This window comes from Acinonyx jubatus, chromosome A2 (assembly GCF_027475565.1).
Source record: "Acinonyx jubatus isolate Ajub_Pintada_27869175 chromosome A2, VMU_Ajub_asm_v1.0, whole genome shotgun sequence".
Lineage (NCBI taxonomy): Eukaryota > Metazoa > Chordata > Mammalia > Carnivora > Felidae > Acinonyx > Acinonyx jubatus.
Window position 1 is genome coordinate 73,201,420 of NC_069383.1, and position 24,327 is coordinate 73,225,746.

The following is a 24,327-nucleotide window of genomic DNA, read 5'->3' on the forward strand; positions in this document are numbered from 1 at the left end:
TGAAGGAAAGGAAGGAGCAGAAAGCGGAGGCGGTAAGTGACCTGGGCCGCGCAGCCCCACAGGCAGCCCCACACGCACCCCGACTGCCGCAAGGAGGGGCGCGCCAGAACAAGCAAGAGCACCGTGAGTGAGCTCCGGTTTTACCTCTGCAGTACTTTGAAAAGGCAAAGGAAAAGCCTCAAATGGGTAAACCGCCCTAAATAATTAAAACTTAAACAAAACAAAACAACAAAAAAGGAAAAGGCAGAAAAAGGAAAACGCGTGACCGGTCATCATTTAAATACAAATATACTTACAAAAATCTTACACAGGCTATTTACAATCATAAAAGCGTACAGTCCTGGTACCAGAAAGTGAGAACCAGAGTGGTCTGTCCATCCCCCCTGTGGCAGTTGGGCCCTCCAGTCCATTTGCCCCAAGGGACCAAAGCTTTTGCAGGAGCTGTGTTGTTGAAAGGAGCCTGGGAAAAGTGAATGGCTAGTGAGAAAGCCTCGAGTAGCCAGGCTTGGCAAGAGTTCCATGGGGCCAGCTTTATGGGAGTGGCTGGGACGAAGCCGATGGCTGGGAATGGGCTGAACCCCCAGGTCTCAGACGGTGGTCTCCCCCTGTTTGCTGTTGGTGAGCCTAGTATAGAACTTCCTCCAGGAGTTGAGGGTCTTGCCGGACCAGATCCAGAAGCCTGACGTGATGCCCACGATCAGCGTCATAAGGTACTTGATCATGAAGACTGTGAAGTCTGGGCTCATGGGCGGGTGCGGCGGGGCGCCTCCACCCGCCTGGAGGTGGGGGCAGGGGATGGCGTAGCTCTTGCAGCTCTGGGCCACCCAGCTGCGCTCCCACTGGTCCCGGAAGGCCTGCTCATAGAAGTAGCAGGCGATGACAATAGTGGCTGGCACCGTGTAAAGCACGCTGAAAACGCCGATGCGCACCATGAGCTTCTCCAGCTTCTCGGTCTTGGTGCCGTCGTGCTTCATGATGGTGCGAATGCGGAAGAGGGACACGAAGCCGGCCAACAAAAAAGACGTGCCGATGAACAGGTACACGAAGAGTGGCGCCAGCACGAAGCCGCGCAGCGCGTCCACATTGTTGAGCCCTACGAAGCACACCCCGCTCAGCACATCGCCGTCCACCTGGCCCAGCGCCAGGATGGTGATGGTCTTGATGGCCGGAACGGCCCAGGCGGCCAGGTGAAAATATTGCGAGTTAGCCTCGATGGCTTCGTGACCCCACTTCATGCCCGCTGCCAGGAACCAGGTGAGCGACAGGATCACCCACCAGATGGAGCTGGCCATGCTGAAGAAGTAAAGCATCATGAAGAGGATGGTGCAGCCCTCCTTCTTGGTGCCCTGCGCCACTGTGCGTGCCCCGTCCTCGGAGAACTTGTCGTTACACACCACTCGGTCCTCCAGCAGGAAGCCGGCGATGTAGGCCACGGCCACTGCCGTGTAGCAGCCGGACAGGAAGATGATGGGCCGCTCTGGGTAGCTGAAGCGCCGCATGTCCACCAGGTACGTTAGCACCGTGAAAAGCGTGGAGGCGCAGCACAGCACCGACCAGATGCCGATCCAGGTGCGCGAGAAGCGCAGCTCCTCGGGCCCAAAGTACATAAGCCCGTACACCTTGGTCGGCTCACAGGGCGCACCGCAGTCCTTCTCCCCCAGGAAGTGGTAGTTGAGGTAGGAGGGCACCTTGAGGGCGCGCGGGCAAGAGAACTTGCCACGCTCCGACGCGCCGGAGCCCCCCGGGAAGCCGCCGCCACGGTGCCCCCCGCCGCCGTGCTGAGGGTTGCTGGTCCAGAACTCCGGGAGCAACGAGGGCGTCGGGGTGCCCTTGTCCGACGTATTTTGGCCCACGCACAGCTCGCCGGCGCCGTGCACCGGGAACTTCTCACACTTGAGCGTGTCAGGCCACTGGAAGCCGAACTTGTTCATGAGCGCCTCGCAGCCCTGGCGCGCACGCTCGCACAGGGAGCGGCAGGGCGGCAGAGCCTGCTCCAGCACCGTGCACACTGGCGCGTACATAGAGCACAAGAAGAACTTGAGTTCCGCCGAGCACTGCACCTTCACCAAGGGGTAGAACTGGTGCACCTCGAGGCCCGCATCCTCTTGGTTCGTGTGGCCCAAAAGGTTGGGCATGATGGTCTGGTTGTACGCGATGTCTGTGCACAGCGGGATGGAGATGGGCTGGCAGTAGCCGTGGTCCGGGATAGAGATGCCCCGCTCGCCGTTGTACTGTTGCCCGCCCTGCTGCTGCTGAGGCGGCGGCGGTGGGGGCTGCTGCCCCGGCCCGGGCCCCTGGCCCGGCCCCTGGCCCACTGCCTGCGCCCGGACCCCCAGCAGCAGCGGAATCTCCAGCAGCCAAAGCAGTAGCAGGAGCCGGCGCGCCAAGCGCCCGGAGTCAGCTGGGGGGCGGCGGCGGCGGCGGCTCTCCGCATCTCCGCTCCCTTCCGCCACCGGTCCAGCTGGGAGCGCCCCGGCATAAAGTTCCCAGCTCGCGCCGCCGCCGGCGGCGGCGGCCCAGGACTTCTTAGGCGCCTCCTCTTCAGCCATACTTTCTCGGCTCCTTTCTTGGCGCCGCCCGGCTGAGGCTGGCAGTGGCGCGGCCGGCGGCGGCTCCCCCTGCGTCCGGGGAGATCTCCTCCGCGCCGGTGCCCTCCGTCGAGCCCGAGCTGCGCTCAGCCCGCTCTCCCGGCTCCCGCTCCAAGTCCCGCAGCCGCCGCCGCCGCGGAAACTTGCGATTCATGAAGCGTGGGCGGCGGGTAGAGCCCGGGTGGCTCCGGCACGCCGGGGTCGCGTCCCGCCTTCCTGGCCCTCGGCTCGCTGGCTCCCGGCTGGCGGCGCCGCGCTAGTGGCCACGGCCCCGTAGAGCGCGCAACTCTCGGCAGCCCAGCAGCCTCGGCTCCCCCCTGCGCCTCCGCCTCCTTCTCCGCCGCCGCCGCCTGACCATTTGTGTCAATCCCTCAACTCGCTCGTTCTCCACTCCCTCGCGCGCCCTCGGACCGGTTTCCAGGCGCCCCGCAGTCTGTCTTTCACCAGGAGGGAGGAGCCTTGAAACCGACGCGGAACTGGAGGCTCAGGGACCGTCGCCCAATCGCGGCACTGGCTTCCCCGCGCAAAGGGCACCCGCCGCCTGCTTCCCTGAGCGAAAGTCGGCGGCTGGCGGGAGGAGGAGGGGGCGGGAGGAGGAGGAAGTAGTAGTGGTGGCAGAGGCACCGCTCCGGCACAAAGAGTGGGTTTGCTATGAAGCGGGACAGGCTTGGTTGCTTTTGCTTTTGCGGAAGAAAGGGCGAGCACTAGTAGGAGAATGGTACCATATGCTGCTGGGGATAATGAATAGGAGTCGGCGGACCTCGGAACTCAGCTTTTCTTTTATCCATTTTCATGTTTAAAAATCCTGCTCTTAACTCTGGTTACAAACAGCAAACCGAGCACCGCGATCAGGACAGATGCCTTTGACTTCGGGAGCGCAGGGCTTCTTTTGAGTTTATGTCTATCGAGGTTTGGTTTCAAATATTACTCTAATAAGTCCAAGAGCTCTCAGGCTGGGCTTGGCGGGCTTTGGACGCGCCATTTCCCCCAAGGAGAAGTTCACGGGATTGCTGTCAAATGAAGAACAAGAACAAAACACAAACACAAACTTTGACGGAATTGAAAAAGTAAAGCCAGGTGCGCCATCCGCTACTATTATCTTTCTTGTAGTCCCCTTTTCTCCTCTGTGATCGAGTCAGAAACAGAAGCAAAGGGAGAGAACCATTAAATATTTAGACAGAAAAACTTGAGAATGCAACGACCTCTCTTCGGGAGCGTCCTGTCAGCCCAAGCCTCCAGAAGTGCCTCGGACCCGGAGAAGCAACGCCAGCGACCAACCAGAGCTGTGGGGGAGCTATTGGAGCCTTCCAGGGCCGGAACGTCCACGGCACAGGGGCAGCTCCTGGGAGTGTCAAACTGGGCCGGTTAGGAGCCAGGCTGGGCTGCAGCGTGGTCTTCCACTGGTGTGCAGACCTGGGGATGCCAGTTTAGCAAACAGCGAAGTCTGAAAGCAAAAGAGCTAACTGCATGTTCCCTTCCTAATTACAAACAACACAATTCCTCTCAGCCTCCTTACATTCTTGTTGTTTCTGCGTAAGGTTTTTAAAAACGATGTTTTAACAACATGACTCAGTTTTATCAGTAAAGTGCCATTGTATTGTTAATTCTATCTAGGATTTGTTGACCTATGATTAGATTTTCAGGATACTTTTCTACAATTTTTTTTTCTATCTTTTGCTTATCCATCCATTTGTTTACTACATACTTAGGAAGCACCTCTTACGTTATAAGCGATATTAGGTAGTAGACTACAAAGAGATGTACAAGACATGGCCCAGCCTTACAGGAAGTCATAGTACAGTAGGGCATAGAAAGGTAGATCAGTTATCTTGTCGCCCATCCCAAAGCTGAATGAGCACAGTGGAAGCAGCCAGCCAGTGGAAATGGGTGAGAAGTGTTCTGATAGAGAGGTGGGTGGAAGGTGCAAAAGACAGAGGCTCTATAGTGCTTAAAGTGCCAAATGGAGTGGGGGTGAGCAGTGAGGGTGCCTGAGATATCTCAAGGAAGGCAGGAGAAAGTTTTAGTCCATACTAAAAAGTTTGGGCTGAATAATCTACAGACAATAGGAAGCTATTGAGGGTCACTTTCTCCCACATATACAGCAGGGTGGCTTCAGAAGGACTGTGAAAGATGGAACCTGGACCACGTTGTCGTTGGGAAGCTTGAACATTAGTCTAGACATAAAGGTCACTACTTAAGATGGGTGTTGCTTGTACCATATACTAACAGGGCACTGAAGATCATCACTATGCATGTTGGTGTCTCTAAAGGATGTGCAGCTGTATCTTTACCTGATAAACCAAAATGACATCTATTTGTCTTAGGTAAATATGTTATTGTTCTTTAAATATTCATGCACATAGCAAATTCATAAAATATATATTTCTTTTAAAGTATCTCTGGATTCCTAGTACCTGTTTTTTTTTTAAGAAAATGCAACAGGTACTAAGTGTACAACAGGTTCCATTTGTGAGTGTGTGTATGTGTGTTGACAATAATTCATGTAAGATTTTGATATTGAAAAGGAGGTGCTCTCTGAGGTCCTTTGAGCCCTCACAGTCCGTAATTGTTCATTTTACCTTCCAGCATTCCAGCCCACAGTCTCCCAGGGACACTTTTTCTCTAGCCTTCCGCCCTGATGCTCATTCTGCTGATAGTATCCCATGCTTAGAAACTTTACCAAGACAACTTCCTTCTACCATTCCTCTCTTATAAAGACTTATCTGTCTGGTGTTCCGTTCTCTCAAGGTCATCATTGGTGAAGCATCACATGCATTAAGCATCACATGCATTAAGCACCCACCAACACCACTGCTCCAAACCCTCTTCTCCCCCCAACAAATAGGGCATAGGGATTATGGCAGAGTGCTCGGTTCTGTTCCTCAGAGTAGGTGACACTCTCTTGCTTCAAAAGTTGTTGTATTGAAATTCTTGAGCTTAGTTTACCCTCCACTGGACAGTGAAGTTTACTAGGGAGGAGGCTCAGACATGCTATCAGAGTTAAAAAAAAAAAAAAGTCATTCTTGCTGGATCATGGCACTGGAAGGAACCAGACATCATCTAGGAACTAGTGAATTTTCTCCTCTTACAATGAAGAATATTATACCCAGAAAAGTTAAAAGAATGAACTTCAGGTAAAATGGCCTTGTTTGGTTTGAATTTCATTAGATGCTTATTTTAACCCTTTTTATGTTCTTTTGAGTAGTTATAATGCTTTTAATTTAAAAAAAAAGAGTCAGTTTTCTGTAGTTTTCTCTCAGACTGTGTAAAAAAAGGCCTTGTAAAGTAAAAAAAAAAAATCATTTCCTGAGAGTTGTCTTCCAAAGTAAAAAAACCTAGATCTTCTATTTATTTTATAGCAATCCAGTATTTCATTTATTAAACATATCTGATATAGAGGAAGCTATTAAAATCAAGAACAGTTCAGAGTTGTTGTAACCCATTACAATTAGTGTTATGGAAAGTCTTTTGGGGAGGTGACGCAGGCTGTGGATAACATAATGTTAGAAGAGAAATATGAGCAGCATATTTTTACCTTAATCTAAAATATAGTATTTTCTCAGGATGTGGAAATGTTTGAGATCCATAGATAAAAATGACTAAATAAGTATGAACTATTATGAACTTTACAATAAAAATATTTCAATTAGGCAAAAACTATAAACATAACCCAGTTTCTCCTTGAAATTGGTTCTTCAAGCTTCAGACTCAGTCAAGTTTTCTTATATCAAAGATCTTGTTTTATCAGTCCTTTCCCAAATCTTCTGAAGTTTCTCCAGACTACTTATGTCAGGTTGAATGTGGATAATTCCCAGGGCTAGAGATCCAGTTCTAATTACATACAGTTGAGTGCACATGGACACGCAAGCAGTTAGGTGAAGTCTCCACAGGCAACCTGGCAGACCTTGAAATTTTAGGTGAGTTGTTTTGTTGTTGGCTTGTGGGTGATAGGTTTGAATTATCTTTGTTGAATAACAGAGATTATAATACGGGCTAAGACTATATTTTTTGAGCAGCTATTGTAGGTATTTGGCATTTTTTTCCTTAATGTACCCTATGTATGCTACATTTTGTCACGTAAATTTTACCACTCTTTGAGGCAAGGTACTAATTATTATTTTCTTTTAATAGATGAAGAATCAAATGCTCAAAGTAGTTAAGCAACTTGTCCAAGGCTCTATAGCCAGTTAGTACCAGGGTAGGCCTTGTGTCAGACCAAAGTCAATGGACTTCCATTGAATAAACATGTCTATCCTAAAAATTATAGAAGAAAATGTGGTTTCTGAGATGTGCAGATTGGTGATTCCTCAGTATTTAACATAGTTTTCTATACCAGGATAATAGGGGTAACACCTCTGGGACTCAGAATATAAATATTTTTCTTGACCCTCATGCTCTGTAGAATGCAGTTTAAGAAACGCTGGGTTAGGGGCGCCTGGGTGACTCAGTAGGTTAAGCGTCTGACTTCGCCTCAGGTTATGATCTCACGGTTTGTGGGTTCGAGCCCCACATCAGGCTCTGAGCTGTCAGCATAGAGCCTGGAGCCTGCTTCAGATTCTGTGTCTTCCTCTTTCTCTGCCCCTCCCCCGCTTGCACTCTGTCTCTCTCTCTCTTTCAAAAATAAATAAACATTTAAAAATTAAAAAAAAAAAAAGAAATGCTGGGTTAGACCTAATATACTTTGAAACTATAAGATTAGATTTTCACCTCTGTATCACTTTTGTATGTCAGGAGTTCAGTCTTCTCTTTGAATTCCTAGTGAAGGGATATTGATTGGTTAGGGAGCTGATAGTGATAGAGAAACCCCAGACTATGCTACTGCCTTCTACCTGGGAGGCATCACCTAGGAGTCTATCATACTGCCTTTGCAGACACTGTAGGTTAGAGACACTGTCTAAGCTTTCACCCTAAATCTCTACCTTATTCCTTCTTGAATTTCCAACCCAGGAATTTCTGCATAAGCTAATTCTTATCTTCCCAAACCTCTGTATTCTTTTGCAACCATTCTAAAACTGTCTTTTCTTTTTTACTTTTTCCCTTCATTCTTAAACAAATATGCTCTTGACATTGGTGAGATAGTTTTTGGATTCATTTATACACAGAGCCTCAATTTATAAACTCTCTTTGAAAGGTCCATCTTTAAAATAAAGATGCTTTTCCTAAAACAACTTATCAAAAGAGACAGTCAGTTTGATTATCTTGACTTTTATCTTACTTCTAGCTGATTCATAGTAAGACCCTAACTGACTTATCTTTTGAGGGTCAGCTATGATTTGTTAGAATGTACATTTTAACCATGGTAAGACTCAAAATTTTAATATAGAAGGGTGTAGATATAAATACAAATCATGGATTCTTTGTACACAAATCTCACAAAACATATCTAAAAAAATAGAAGTGTAAAAGGAAAGAGAAATCATCATTGAATTATCATCAGCAAAGTTGGATAATAATTACCCCCATTCGTCCTGTAATTCGAAGATTAAAGTAAAAAAGTATAAAAAGTATAAAAGTATAAAAACTAAATGTATTACTTAAATACCAGTTTCTCCAAAAGACCAGATGGAAAGAGCTGTCTCATGACTCTGCTTTAATTACTCTGTTGTCATTATGCAATTGGAAATAGTGTATACTATCTGGGAAAACTTTTGCAAAACATATAGGCATTTGTGTTGGATTTAAAATGTAGTCCTCTGTGAGGCTCTGGGCAAGAAATATAGATGATCCCTTGTAAATTAAAACCTTATGTTTCATGAGCTAAAAGAGGCCCCTCTGATTGGCTAAGATGTGGGGACCAGACTTTGGAATCATTTTGGTGCAGAAAGAAGTTTTTAAGAGAACAAGTAAATCTTGTGCCTCTGTGAGCAAGCCTCTCTGCTCTCATTTCTAGGCAGCTTGACATTTTTTTTGTGTATGGGGGAAATAATGTTGTGCATCTTTTAAAAACATAGCATAATCAAATTATTTTTTATTTGTTTTTTTTTGTTGTTGTTGTTGTTTCTTGCCTGAACCTGAATCTTATGACTGAAAGTATCATGGAAGTCAATCCATGGTTTCTAAAGTATTAGTACAAATTCTTCTTAAAATACCATCTTTGGGACTATGATTAAGAACAAATGGAACATGCAACCAGGCATTTCATTTCAGATCTGACAACATTTCTTTGGCCATGGTAAAGAAAGGCACTGGGCTATTTGTACTTCATTAGACATCTAAGACTAAAAAGATCCTAATATTTGAAAAAAGTAAAAGAGAAAGAAAAACACTTTTTCCCATGAAAGTTATCATCATATCATAGTACCTGACTTAATCTTCATGACAATGCTGCTGCAGATAGCAAGATCCTCAGTTAAGACACAGAAATACAAGCTTAAGACATTGACTTGCTCACACAGCCTATCAGTAGGGGAACCAGAATTCAAATGCAGTTACCACCTGCATTACCATGGTAGCATGCCAAGGGAAACAAGATAAATTCCATAACTTTTGTAACCTAATTAAAGAAAATTCATTAGGGAACACAAAATTCTGCCAAGAACCTAACTCTAAGACAATTATTAGGGATGTTTTAGTATAAAGGATATCAAATGCCATAGGGCAATGTCAGATGGCCATTTCTCATATCCGCCCATTATAAAAACCAAGATATAATGGTCTATCTTAGGTGGGGAAAGGTGTTTCCGTAAGGAGACAAAAAAAAGAAAAAGAAAAAGAAAAAATAGACCAAAAGTGTAGCTTTCCTGTGATCTGATTTGATGGGGTACACCCTTAGGGGATGTACTCGCCATTCTTAAATTTTTCTGCAACAGAAGAAAGTCCTGGACTTTGGAGTATTCTTCAGTGCTGGGTGAAAGGGACTTCTTTTATCTCAGTGAGTTTTCTTACTTTCCTGAGCCTCAGTTTCCTCATTTATAAAATTAGGGCGATGATCTAAATGGTTATAGTATATCTTGCTGGCTTTAATATTCTGTATTTCTGATCACAACAAAGAAGTATGCGTATTTACATTTAAAAGTCAGAATATTAATCAATAGGCAAGTGCATTTGATAAAACTGCTCAGCATATTGATTTTAGGAATCTCTGCATTATTGATCTGATAGGTTGGAATGCAATCGGGGTCTATTTAAACCAAGGGTTTTTCTTTTTAGCTTTCATTTCCCCTCAGCTCTCTCTAGAACAGAAGTAAGAGAAGTCTCTGCTACATGGGCTAGTGTGCTTCCCCTCAGGGCCTTGTAGTCTGTGGAGTTTATATGGCATTCTGTTTGCTGCCAGCCCTTCAGATTAACACAGGGATCTTAGCTTAGAAAGAAGAGAGTAAACTTTGCCATCATTAAAAATTGATATATATTTAGAAAGCATGCACATAGATCAAGATTGGATCTGATGATTTTGATATAGTTTATTTTCCCTTTTACCCCATGACTATCTCTAAATCCGTTATTTTCTAAATGTGCCATATACCTATTGCTATGTAATAAACCACCCCAAATTTAGTGGCATAAAATGATAGCCATTCTATTATGCTCATGATTCATGGACTCAAGAATTTGGACAGGGACAGTGGGAATGACTCATCTACACACCACAAAATCAGGGGACTCAGCAGGGAGGATTCCAACAGCTAGGGGGTGACTCAGGCAGTTGAGGGCCGGAACAGTTGGGGCTGGAGGAGTCACTTCCAAAATGACTGGCCCGTAAGCAGGGATGGCTGGCCTCTGATGTTACTGATGTTACTCTGATGTTACTTCTCCATGGAAGCCTAGGGGTAGTCAGACTTGGTACATGGCAGTTCAGTGTTCCAGCAAATGAGGCAGAAACTGCATGTTCTTTCATGACTTAGGATTGGAAGCCACATAGTGTCATTTCCAACATATTCTACTGGTCAAAGCAGTCACAAGCTTGATCAGATTCAAATGGAAGGGACATGGATACTGCTTCAAGGGGAGCAGTGTTAAAGGATTTGTAGCAATTTCTAAAACCTACCATGTGAAAGACATCTGAATCTATAAAATAATTTTATTTTATATTCCAGGCTTAAATATAGCTATAATAAGAACATCTACTGAGTATTTACTATGTGCTACTTAGTTCTCCTGTTCATTCTGTGAGGGATGTCCTATTATTATCTTCATTTCACAGAAGAGGGAAATGAGGCTTAGAGAGAATTAGGAACTAGCCATACCCTAATGAACAGGTAGGTGAAGGTAGATTTGAACCATGGCTGCTTGGTTATAGAGTATAGGAGCTTAACCACTGGGCTATATAATTTCTGCTTGGCTAACTGCAGTAAAGTTTTTTAAGAACTCTTAGACAAAAAGTTTAAAGCTACAGGCCCTCACCAAAACTGAAAAAAATGTTTTGGATAAAATTGCTATTAAAACAGATTTTGTGGTCTCGGACTCACAGCAATTGAACAAAATGTCTCACCTCTATATAGACACCTGTATGTTGGCAGAGTAGCTCCCGACAGGATTGGACAAGTTTGAACTGGCAGAGCTAGAATCTTCCCCAAGAAGAATGGGGTGAGTCATGAAGCTTGAGGGTTACTGTATTGTGACTGCCAGGAAATCAGGCTTTGGTCTTTGACTCTCAGTTGGATATCATTGCCAAGTTCAAAGATGGTTTTGCACGGTATCACAAATTAGGAATTAGGCTGTTATCAAGATATAATCTAATGCAAAGTTGCATTAGGGCAATTATAAAGTAGATAGTTTAAGCACAGAAGTAAAAAGCTCTCATTTTTTGAACTCAATTTTCACACATCAGACCAAGTTATCTGGCAGGTTCGCATTCTAAAAAAAATAATAATTACAAAGAGACACACCTTTGTGATGGATTAAAAACCTGTGTTCTGCAGGAATTCTTACTAGAATACCCCAGCATGCAGCTAAGATAGTGTTACCCTTGTGACACCAGCCTGGAACTGCTAAGAGCTTGAGGATCAGGAGGCAGCCCTAGAACTCTGTGTGGATTTAGAACTATTATGGATACTGAAACTTCAACTCTGCCAGACCTGTCTCCAGGGAATTGTTGTAGACAGGAAATGAGATCTCCTTTGGACCCTCATTTCCATCCACCTCCAGCTGCCCTCCCTGCTGCAAAGGGCCGTCAGAGATGCTCTGTGCTCACATACTGACCAGCAGAGACTCTCCCAGCCTCGTTCCTGCTGCGAAGCTGCCCTCTCACCAGTCTGTTTATGATGGTCCACACAGCCTTGCAGGGTCCACTGCTTCACAGAGCTACCATCCTCCTCTCCTGTACTGCCTAAATTCAGAAAGATTTTTCCACCTATAGTAAGAAAGCTCCTTCAGCTAATCTTGGCATCCAAAGGTAAACAGGGTCTTTGTACTTTACTCTTTCTGCCATCAGATAATACAGGATATTTTCCAAAGGGTGAGCTATGTGACTACCTGAGTAGACAATAGCATTCAAAGCATTTCTCACCAATATGGAATCTAAACCCACAATGGATTCCTCAGGCCTCCTGCTCAACTACAGTGAAGTCTCTTCCCAAAGAGCCTCATCAGTTTGGTACTTCTATTTCTTTTTTTTTTTGTAATTAAAAAAAATTTTTTTTTGTTTTAGTTTAGAGAGAAAGACAGAAAGAGCATGTGAATGGGGTAGAGGGCAGAGGGAGAGAGAGAGAATCTTAAGCAGACTCCACACTCAGCATGGTGCCTAACTCAGGGCTCCATCCTACAACCCTGGGATCATGACCTGAGCCAAATTCAAGAGTCAGATGCTCAACTGACTGAGCCACCTAGGTGCCCCTATTTTCATTCAATAAATATTTACGGAGCATTTTCCATGTGCCAAGCCCTCTGCTTGGTGTTCAAGATAAAAGACCAAACAAGGCAGACATCTTTCCTGTCTTCCCAGAGCTTTCAATCTAGCACCGAAAATGACACAGAACAAATACACCACTCATGATACATGCATGCATGAGTCCATTCCAGTTGGTATAAATTATGTTAAGTCTTTGGTTGGGAGTTATAGACAACTCTGGATAGTTTCATCGAAGAAAGGGATACATGGAAAGGTCATAGATGTGTCTAACAGGATACAAGGAGGAGATAATTAAGTGCAAGAATCAAATTAGCTCTACCTCTTTGCTAGGAGTTTATGGATTTTCCTTCCGATGTGCTTCATTAATGTGATTTAGTTATCAAAAGTCCAAGTCTTTCAGTTCAAAAGAGAATGTCTTTCATCCATCTTGAGTGTAGTGTCTGCCACTGGACTAATTGATCAGAGCTAGGGAAGCTGGTCTTCATGTACAGACATGGTTGTTGGGGGTCACCCCTGAATAATGGGTTAAGACCCCAGAAGAGGTGAGGCAGCTCTGCTAAATTATTTATACAGCAGAAGTAGGAATTTCCCCCAGAACATCTGACCTAATTTTGGGTAAATTTCACTATGGATGAGGAATATAAACCCATCAACTAAAGGATGAAGAGGAGTTGGCTAAGCCAAAAGGGAAAGTGTGGGGAGGAGACAGAGTAAACAGGAATGGTGCAAAAACTCATAAGAAGGAGCAAGACATATTTGAGGACCCATGAAAAGGCTGAATTATAGCCAACAGTATATCTGAACTCTGGTGGACTAGTGGTCTTATCTTGAGCCCCACAACTCTTTCATTAGCCCTCCCAGGAAGCCAGTGAAACTCCTGGTGGCCAATAAGGGCATTCCCTGGGCAGGGCATCCAGAGAAGGCTCATCTCTACCATTAGTAATAGACACGTAATAGTTGTTAACACCTCTGATTTATGGCTGCTTTTGCCTTACAGAAATACTCCTCTTATTCACAGAAATGTATTGGCTTTTATTTTTGAAAAAAGAAATATTGATTAAGATTCACCTTACTTACTTTCTCTAGATTTTATAGATATGTTACTTGATCTATGTTTCTATAGAACAGACCTATATAAATTCTAGCTAAATTTTAAATAGTTTTTAAAGCAGCTCTTGAATTTTAATAGTATATAAAATTCCTGTTCATTAATCTAAGGCCAAAAATTGAGCTATTTTGTTCTTTTGGAGAAATAGTTACTATTAGGACTTACATAAGATTATCTGACCCAGATTTGTTAACACTTTAAGGAATAATTTCTAATAGCTGTTGTGATAGCTGTGGTGATTTGAGCTGAGTAAATGTGGAGGTCTGTAGTAGGTTAGAGATAGCCACAAATTCCTTGCCATTCTTTGAATTAAGTGATGGAAACTATTTCCCCTCCCCTTGAATCTGAGTTGGTCTTGAGATTGGCTTTGATCAGGAGTACAACAAAGAGAAAGCGATACTGTGCTAATTGCAAGCGTAAGCCTTCAAACACAAGCAGCTTCTGATTTTGTGTTCTTGGAAGCCAGCTGCAATGTGGTCAAGATTACTGAATGATGAGAGGGAACCCAGAAAGGTCCTAGAGCTGAGGTACTATCTTGTTCATTCCAGAGCCTGCCATACTCCCAATGGGCTACAGCCCCTGAGTGATCTTAGTTACATCCTGTGAGCAGAACTGCCCAACTGAACCCAGTCAATCCACGGAATTGTAAGACATACTGTGTTTTTCTTGTTTTAAGCTATTCAGCTTTGGGGTGATTTGTTACACAGCATAGCCACTAAAGAGATCCCATGTGGATTTCTTTTCTATTTCTTTAGGAGGCAATGGATTTTGTGTTGTTTTTGTTTCTTTGTTTGGAGGTCTTTTTAAAGTTTATTTATTTATTTAGAGAGAAAGAGAGAAAAAGAGAGCAAGGGAGGGGCAGAGAGAGAGAGGGAAAGAATCCCAATCCTATGCTGAGAGCATGGAGCCTGATGCAGGGCTCATTCTCACAAACCGTGAGATTGTGACCTGAGCTGAAATCAAGAGTTGAATGCTCAGTGGACTGAGCCACTCAGGAGCCCCTGTATTGGGGTCTTTTTAAAAGCATTTTTTGTTTTACTAATATTTTTTTATTGTTTTACTAAAAATCAATAATAAAAAAATCATATAGCAAAAAAATATATCTTCCTCATACTCCTTTCTCTTAGTCTCCCTGTTTCACTCCCAGAGGCAAGCACTTTGGAAGTTCCTTAGGTATTTAAATATAAGCATGAACATGTATTGTCTTTTTTTTTGCATTTCTGTTTTTACATGCAGATGGTAAGTTATCATACACATGGTTTTATGCTTTCTTCTCATCACTTACCAATGTATTTTAGAGGTAGCTCCATAGTTAACACACATAAAGCTACCTCAGTCTTCTTAATGGCTACATAAAATTCTCTCACATGATGCACCATGATTTGTTTAACTAGTCCTCTATTCATGAATGTTTGCTTCTAATCATTTATTATGAGCAAAGCTGCAAAAATACTCTGGATCTATATCATTTTGCACATATGGAAATATAAGAATATGTTCCTAGAAAGGAAATTATTGGGCCAAAGATTACACATATTTTAATTTTTATAGCTTTTACCAAATTGTTCTCCATATAAGTAGTACCAAATTATACTCTCACCAGCAAAAGGTGAGAATGCCTGTATTCCCACACATTGCCTAACAGATCTAGACCAAATACCTTTATTGTTTGTTATAGTTTTTCAGTTGACTCTCTAACATGTTCTGATAACCATGATTTTACCTCCTTCCCTTTGCTATTTTATATTTTATTTCTTTCTCTTATCTAATCGTGTTGGCAAGTACTTTTAGAATAATATTAAATAATACTTGTGTTATCAAGCATAATTGTCCTATTCTTTTTAAAAAAATTTTTTTTTCAACGGTTTTTATTTATTTTTGGGACAGAGAGAGACAGAGCATGAACGGGGGAGGGGCAGAGAGAGAGGGAGACACAGAATCGGAAACAGGTTCCAGGCTCCAAGCCATCAGCCCAGAGCCTGACGCGGGGCTCGAACTCACGGACCGCGAGATCGTGACCTGGCTGAAGTCGGACGCTTAACTGACTGCGCCACCCAGGCGCCCCAATTGTCCTATTCTTGATCTAATGAGCATACTTCTACTGTTTTCCCACTAAGGATTAAGTTGACATTTGAGATGAGAGACATTTATTTTGTCATGTTAAGGAAACACTATCCATCCATTCCTAATATTGAGAGCTGTTTTTAGAAAAGATGTTCAGTTTTATCAAATTTCAATGTGGCTTGAAATTTCAATGGTTATGTAGAATAACCATATGAGTTTTATCTCTTTCAATCTATAGATATGTTGAATTATATTAATAAATTTCCTAATACTGAGATATCCTTCTATTCTTAGAGTGAGCCTCATACACTTGGTCATGACATATTAGTCTTTTCATATTTTTTCTGTTTCCTGTTTGCTAAAATTTTTATTTAGGGCATTGAATTTTTTATTTATAAATAAAATTGATCTGTTTTTTCAAGGAAACTTGACAAAATATTCCATCAGACACAAGAATAGTAACAACGTGATGGATAAATCACCAAATGAGAAATTCTAGAGAATAGATAAAACACTGAGGACTAAATTTCGGAGAATATGTATGTTTTAGGGCAGGAGGAAGAATGTGAGTAAATGGAACGAACTGCAAAGAGACAAAAGTCAGACCTTAATGTCCTAGAAGCCAGCAAACAGAGTGTGCCATGAAGAATGGGAAGGTGTAGAGGAAACGAAAAGACTTAAATCTTTTGGCAGATAAAGGGAAATGGGCCCGTGAGGCATACAGTGGGGTGGGAGTGTCGGGGGAGATGTTTGTGACTGATGGAGTGTGGTTCTCAAGGAGAGGGACTTGGGGAGAGAAATCCAGAAAATCCAGCAGTAAGGACAACCAAAGAAGCTCAAATCAAGCAATTGAATTCTAGTCAAGTAGAGGTAAAGATCTTATGCAGAGGAGGAGAGAGCCAATGCTTGCAATAATGACCTATTTGGTGGAACATCAATTATAAATAATAGTAATAAATAGGAAGACTAAGTATAAAAGATAAGAAATCACAAATGGTAATTCACTGCAATTGTCCCAGCAATAAGAAGAGAAAAATAATCAATTTCCTACAGAAGGCATTTATTTTATTTTTTTAGTTTATTTATTTATTTTGAGAAAGAGAGAGTGCATGTGCATGTGAGCTGGGGAGGGGCAGAGAGAGACGGTGGCGGGGGGTGGAGAGAGAGAGAGAGAGAGAGGGAGAGAGAGAGATTGAGAGAGAGAGAGAATCCCAAGCAGGCTGTGTGCTGTCAGCATAGAGCCTGACACGGGGCTCAATGTCATGAATCATGAGATCATGATCTGAGCTGAAATCAAGAGTTGGACACTTAACTGACTGAGCCACCCAGGCGCCCCTATAGAAGACATTTAATAGAGAAAGTAAAAGTTGGCAATTTGACCTCCAGGGTCCAACGTCTAGCCCTTATATTACTCATCTGAGTGAACCGCCTTTTCATTCCTTCTTTAGTGGAACTAATTCTCCAGCACACAGTGTCTATAACCAGGGGACAAAGAACACATTCCTGAAACAAGCGAGATGGATCTTCTTTGAATCTAAAGGTTCCTTTCACTCAGGCAGTGGGCAGTATCTGGGCAAGGAAACAAGTACAGGTCCCAGGTGTGGTAGGAGTGGCCACATGGGAGCCCTTCTTTTGATGATGCTGGAAAGTCTATTTCATGTTCCCTCAAACAGGAGAAGGGAGCTGAACATGAAGTCACTGTTTTCTAGTGTCCTGTCTGTAATCCTAAGGAGGAACTGTTCTGATTTTTATTGGTTTAAATGCCTAAGTTTAGTAATGATATCACCAGAAGATATTAAGCTTCATATGAGATGAGATCATTTATAGGGCTTATTAATATGACACTGGACATATTTTGCTACTGTAGTTCATTAGCTGGGTGACTGTGGACAAGTTTATTGAATGACCCTGAGCCTCAGTTTCTCACCTGTAAAATGGCACTTATAAAAATCGTTTCCCTGATTATCTCACTGGGCTGTTGTGTAAGGATCAAATAGGATAATGAATATATAGAGCACAGTGAAAACACTCCAAACATAAGGTGTATTGCATAAGTCGCCTGTGAAAAATAGCTTTGCTTACTGTAAAAACTCATCCCAATTCTGGGACAAACTGGTGGGAGAATTTCACTGCCTTCTTTTTCCAAGAAGAAATGAAATGAAAAAAGAAAAATGAATGAAAAAAGGATTTCCTTTCTTCCATACTTTTGGAAGATGACTTCAAAGACTCTGAATGGAATGGAATGATGATTGATATGGATTGAAAGTCTCTTTTCCAGTCACTCTGCTAGAATATCTAATATTCTATATCTAATATTTGGCTGGTCATCCATTTAGAATATAAACACACTTGGAGTGGGGACAGAATCATTGACTACATGGGAAGATTATGCCCAGAATAGGATTAAAAGGATAACCACTGACAGGAAAACAAAACAAAACAAAACAAAAACAAACAAAACCAAAAACAAAACCCTTTGACTGGCATGGGAGAGAGACATATTTTCAAAAAAAAAAACCCAAACTATTAAAAAGCTTGCAGCTACAGAATGTTCGGTTTAAAGGCATGAACTCAAGAACCAGATTGAGTGGACTTGAATCCTAGCTCTGCCACTTACCAGCTGTGGGACATTTAGGCAAAGTTGTCTAGCTTCCTTACTTTCCTTCCTTGTACACTAAGGAACATAATGGTACTTAGAAATTTATAAAACATTTGGAACAATGCCTGGTACATAAAGATACGTGTAAGTTATCTGGCAGATGGTATTTAGTATGTCAGACTCTGGCATTAGACCTCTATGTTTGTTTACTAGTTAGAGAAGGCACATGTCATTGAGTCCACCCGGAATGCAAAATTTAAAGAGCCTATGAGTTTACAGACCTAAATGTAAATATTTTTAGAGCCATTCCCTGCATTTGGTGTGAAACCCAGACACAAACACATCACAGACACTTTTCTTTAGACAACATCAAACCGGGTTTGAGATCTGTGATCTCAGATCTGCTCTCAGACTGGGCAATGCATTTAACCTCTTCACGCCTCAGCTCCTCTCTCTGTAGTAATGCAATGAAAAAATGCTTGCTTCACAAGGGTGTCATGAAGTTGAAAATGAGATAACATTTATAAAACTCTTAGTGCTTGCTGGGAGAGGTGCCACCTAAATGTGCAGATTGTAATTATTAACAACATCTCATAACCTAATGGAGACTGGCTTGAATGCTATTATCTTATTAAACAGCCAAATCCAGTCTCAGAAATGACAATGCTGGGGGGTTGGTCAGTTAGGAACATAGCACCAGACAGCTTCTTGCATGAAAGCTGTTGAGAAGGCGCCACCAGACTCTACTGTGTTAAAACTTGCTAGTAGCATGACCCGGATTCCCCCTGGGGCAGGAATCTCTAAGAGAGCTTAAGCATTTCACAAATATGGCTCTCTCGGGGTTGCCCTCTGTGATTCCTGATCATTATCAAGTCCATAGGAATCTGGAGCGAGGAGATTTGGAGCGTGAGTTTCCTGCCTGAAATTCATTAGCCACATGGGCTCACGAAGCTTTTTAGAGTAGCTTAAAATTTTGTGGAACCAATAATGTTAATCTTCTCCTGACTGTTCCAGGTTTACATGAGATAGACATTAGGTGACAAATGCTCAATGAGTAAATTAATAGACTGAGAGAAGCAGAAAATCTTCCTATGAAATTCTACTAATCCAGGGGGGCAGAATATTCTAAAACGAAAGACACATACAATTGGTGATAAGCAAGGTGATTTTAGATGGGACATAGATGCATATTATATGCACACACACACGCACACACACATAGATGTGTACACATATATACACACAAAGTATACATATACCTACATATGTGTATATATGTGTGTGTATGTGTATAAAGCCAAATATTAGGACATGAAACCTGTGCATTCATAGATATTATTGCTTAGGACAAAGGTAAAGTGGGTAGTTGAAAAAGATTATTGGTAGTTGGTAGTTAGGAAAAACATATTTGTCTTAAAAATTAGGCAATTAGTAGTAACAGAAAATAATGTAGTTTTTATAGCAAAAATTGCAACTATAGTTAAGGAAATACCATCTTAGAAGAAAGATAAGAGAGCCTCTGTTCCTTGGTTTCAAATTTCTGAATATGGGACTTAGATCCCAGGGCAGAATTTAGAGAACAGTGATTTCTTACATCTGGATTGATCGCCCCTGTTTGTAAAGCCCCTTTTCATGCTGTTGCTTATTTTCAGGTCAGGCATAATTATTTTTGTTTAATAGATCAGGAAACGGACTAAGTGTCCTTGAAAAGTTGTGCAAGAGCAAGCTGGCAAGTGAATAAAAATCTGCATATGTTGTAATACTGTTTAGGGAAAAGAATCATATGCTAACTAGTTTTTACAAAGTGGAGAACTGTTTACTAAAACCAGCGGTCATTCATTTAACTCCTGGGAAACCTGCATTGCTAATGGTGGTTCTGTTTATCCAGGGCCTTTCATCTACCATTTGCTGGACACAGTGCTGGGAACTGAGAGCTCAGAGGGGATCACCTGGCCTGTTATTTCAGGAGCTTAAATCTGGCCACAGGTTACACACTGCCAGCTCACTTTTCCTTGAATAGTAGGGTGTTATGGTTTTAAAAAATGTATTGTTAGTATTTAAGAACCTGGAAATTTCACATAAAAATCTGGTGTCTGGCTTAGCTTAAAACCATGTAAGGATCTCCCAAAACCACATCCTGGGTTCCTGGTTAGTTGGCCTTTGGTGAGGCCCATGTACCCTCCAGACTGACACAGTCCTTAGCTGGAATCACATCTCTTTCTCGCATTCACCTTGGAGACCCCAGGTGTGGAAAGCGATGCAGACAAGTCATCAAGTGTTACAAATCCGCCCTCTCCAGGGTATGATAGAATAAGCAAGGTGGACATTAGCCTAAAATGTAAAAAACACAAATCGGTAGAAATCAACCACGTTTTCATAGAACCTAAGGTGAAATATTAAAATACAAATAAAATACAATACATCATGTTGCCTGCAAAATATTCTTAAATGCTAAGGCTGTTTACAAAATTTTTCCACATAATTTACTATTTCCACCATGACTTTGAGAAAGAGACTAGGCAGGAATTATTATCTACATTTTATTGGTTAGAAAAAAGAATGTCTAAAATTGAAAGAGGTGTCCTAGAAACAGAGCCTGAGACAGGGATTTGAGTGCAGGCAATTTCTTGAGCAGGAAAACCTTACCAAGGGAAGGAGTGAAGCAGGACGAAGAAGGCGAAGGGCATGGGCTCAGGGAGAGGTTACTCTGGCCTGGGCCATGGTCGGAGGGTGCCCTGGAGCATTAACCACACCACAGAATTGCTCCCTCCTGGGCTCAGGGTGTCAGCCTTTGGTACACTTATCAATCAGCCATTAGCTGTGGCCTCCCCCTACCAACTTCTAGGGTGAGGTGGCTCCTCTTATATTAGTCCACGACAACTTTTCCCCATGTGGGGTCTTATGTAAGTCTTTAGCAGCCAACAGTCAGAGGAGTGGGGGTGGGGGAGGGGTAGGGATTCAGCAGTCTAATAAAGGGGATGTGGGAGGGGGCACCATAACAGCAGCTTTGAAAATACTGAACATGTGGCTATTCACAGTGAGATTCAACTACTAACACTCTTAGGCAGTGTAGATACACACACACACACACACACACACACACACACACACATGCACACACATGTCATACACAATATGTCTCAGGAGGTGGCAATTTCCAAAACCAGAAAGTTCTCAGTCTGCATTTTGAGAAACTGAAAAGTGGTTCTACCTTTATAAAATCCAGTTTCACAGCATATTCTGTGTAAACTATGGAAATTGAAAATTAAAGTCTAAGATTTTATAAATCAGTAGATAATATCAAGTATATCTGTAGAATAGACATAATATCATGCACATTGATATACATATACATATTTACACGTATATAGAATATATATGTATGGATATATAGTATATGTATGGATATAAATATAGATATGTGGTGTGATTGTTAATGTTTGTTTGGAAAAAGTATCTTGCCACAGAAAATGGAAAGCATTGTGTTCAAAGCGTTTAGAAAATAAATTCTCCTTCGACAGAGCCTAGCCCCTTGGGATTTGTCATAAGAAGGAAGAAAGAATTTCCAAGAAATACCAAGTTGTCCTTCTGGCATTTTCCTACTTTGTTCTGAAACAATTTGAGCTCAGAAGCACATTTCATCAACTATAGAAGTTATAGGCTTTGCTAAGTGTGAATAGAAGAGAAAAAATGAGATGCGTCGTTTTATTTTTAACCTTAAAATGAATTTTAGATAGAAATGTAATAGAATTCTCCTTATTAAAGGATGCTAATTATGTGTACATCCTTCACAATTGATGGGACATTGTCAATATTAGCAATTGTGGCAGACCAGGGAGAGAATAAACAGGCAAAAGTCCAAGGTAAAATACAGTTTATTTTATTTCTTCCCTGATTTTTTTTCTTTCCATAACACCTTCCAGATACCATCCCAAAGCTATTATCATAACTGAATATTTTACATAATGGAAAGCCCAGGCACCTCAGATCTCCTTTTGCATGACAAATGCTTAATTAGAAAAATAATAGGATGGAAATGAAATTGGTATTTACTATGACTGGAACAGAGAAGTGTCCTGGAGAAGAAGAAAATTCAGTTTTAATTCACCAAAGGCAAAAAAGGAAAAAAAAAAAGCAAGCAAGCAAGAAAATCTTACATGATGAATAGTGGAAACAAATCAGAGGCCAATGTGTTGCTTGTGCCTATAACTGGGATAGAAACTCTCTCTCACACATGTACATACACATACACACACATACACACACGCACACAAACACACACACACAAAGAATGTGATACTAAAGTTAAGTTGGAGAAGTCCTTTTTAATCGCTTGTGAAAAGTCAGGCCCTCTGAATGCTGCATTTCCAGCAGATTAGATAAAGTGTACACCAAATGAGTGTATCTTCCAATTCTGCGCTGCATTAACAACCTAATTATAACTGTGAAATAATTCAGTGTGGAACCATATGCTAAAATATGGTAATTGCTCTGGCATGTTTTTGAAGAACTAGTTGTATTTTCCTGCGTCTCTTTGAGTTGCTGTTGCTTATTTGTTGCCTTTGGCCAGTGATCAGAGGCCACAGGCTCTTCCTTGCCCCAGCATATGAAAACTACATAAATTCCCCCTTGCAGTTATTTGCAGATTCTCATTTCTTTAACAGGAATACACTTTGTCACACAAAAGTAGGCATGGTTCCACACAGGTTGGACTCCTGAATCCTTTGTCCATCTCAGTCCTGCTCTTCTAAAGCAATCTAAAATGTGCATGGGGGAGGTGATGGGTATTGAAGAGGGCATCTTTTGGGATGAGCACTGGGTGTTGCATGGAAACCAATGTGACAATAAATTTCATATATTTAAAAAAATTTTAAAAATGTGCATGGGGTGTACAGTTTGTCAGAATTCTTTTTGGGGAACATGTACAAAAAGTAGGAAGACTTGAATTATTCGCTAAAATGCTGGGCCATAGAATATTATGTGCATTGCAGTCCATTGGAGTTGATGTCATTAAGGTTATTCCACAGTTGTTTGTTCTCATTTTGTGTTTTCTTGTCTTTTTTTTTAAATTAAGACTTCATATTTTTTGAGAAGTTTTAGGTTTAGTTCAGAGATTTTTCATATACCTCTTGCCCCACACATGCGTAGTTTCCTGTTATCAACATCACTCATCTGAGTGGTACATTTTTAAACAAGGATGAACCTGCACTGATACACTATAAGCACTCAAATTCCAATTTACATTATAGGTCACTCTGTGTGTTAGACAAATACATAGTGACAGAGATCCATCATTATAATATCATACAGCATATTTTCGCTGCCCTAAAAATCCTCTGCGAGCTGCCTATTCATCCCCTTCACCTGTCTGGCAACGCCTGATCTTTTTACTGTCTCCATTGTTTTGTCTTTTCCAGAATGTTGTATAGTTGGAATCATATACTATGTAGACTTCTCAGGTTGAATTATTTTACCTAGTAATATACATTTAAAGTTCCTCCATATTTTTTCAGGGCTTGATAGCTCATTTCATTTTAGTGCTAAAGAATATTCCAGTCTGGGTGTGCCACAGTTTATTTATCCATTTACCTACTGAAAGACATCTTGGTTGCTTCCAAGTTCTGGGATTTGTGAGTAAAGCTGCTGTAAATAACCATGTGCATGTTATGTTTACTTTAAAAATTTTTTACTTCTCGCAGACCAAGGATAAATTAAGACCACCACATGAGATAGGCTAATCAGATTATTGGCTATGAATTTTGTTGCCTTCAAAATGCTACATAGCAAGTCCTCAACATGGGAATGTCTCAGTAATTTCTTTGTGTGTGTGCCCAATTTCACCTGTCACCATCCCACCAGACTTTGGCCCAATTTTTTATTGGGAAAAGTATGAAGATAGGGCCTATCTCTGCCTATCTATAGATAAATATGAAATTACACGGAATAAACCTCTTGAGTCCCACCTTTCTCTTCTAGCTAAGTTGTCTGAGGTATAGCCTGTTTGGCATTTGTCACTTAGTATTCTTAGTGTCAAATCCAAGACCGAGGAGATGATTCTACGTATCAATCAATGAGCATCTTCACTGTGACAACCATATGACTCATATTTCTTGCTTGGTCAGAATATCTGTCCAGCTTCATGTATTACCTTTGAACGAGGGCAGTGACAGGACTGCAATGG

At 42.0% G+C, this 24,327-nt stretch overlaps 1 protein-coding gene across 1 annotated transcript; it reads right to left on the reverse strand.

Moving 5' to 3' along the window:
* Positions 1-272: 272 nt before the first annotated feature.
* FZD1 (frizzled class receptor 1) lies at positions 273-3,126 on the reverse strand. Its single transcript, XM_027071861.2, has one exon. It carries the CDS (start codon positions 2,547-2,549, stop codon positions 588-590), a length of 1,962 nt encoding a protein of 653 aa, XP_026927662.1. The 5' UTR covers positions 2,550-3,126; the 3' UTR covers positions 273-587.
* Positions 3,127-24,327: the final 21,201 nt, after the last annotated feature.

Bases quoted from the DNA above. Each gene is read 5' to 3' on its own strand.
- FZD1 (XM_027071861.2), bottom strand. From the start codon at position 2,549: ATGGCTGAAGAGGAGGCGCCTAAGAAGTCCTGGGCCGCCGCCGCCGGC.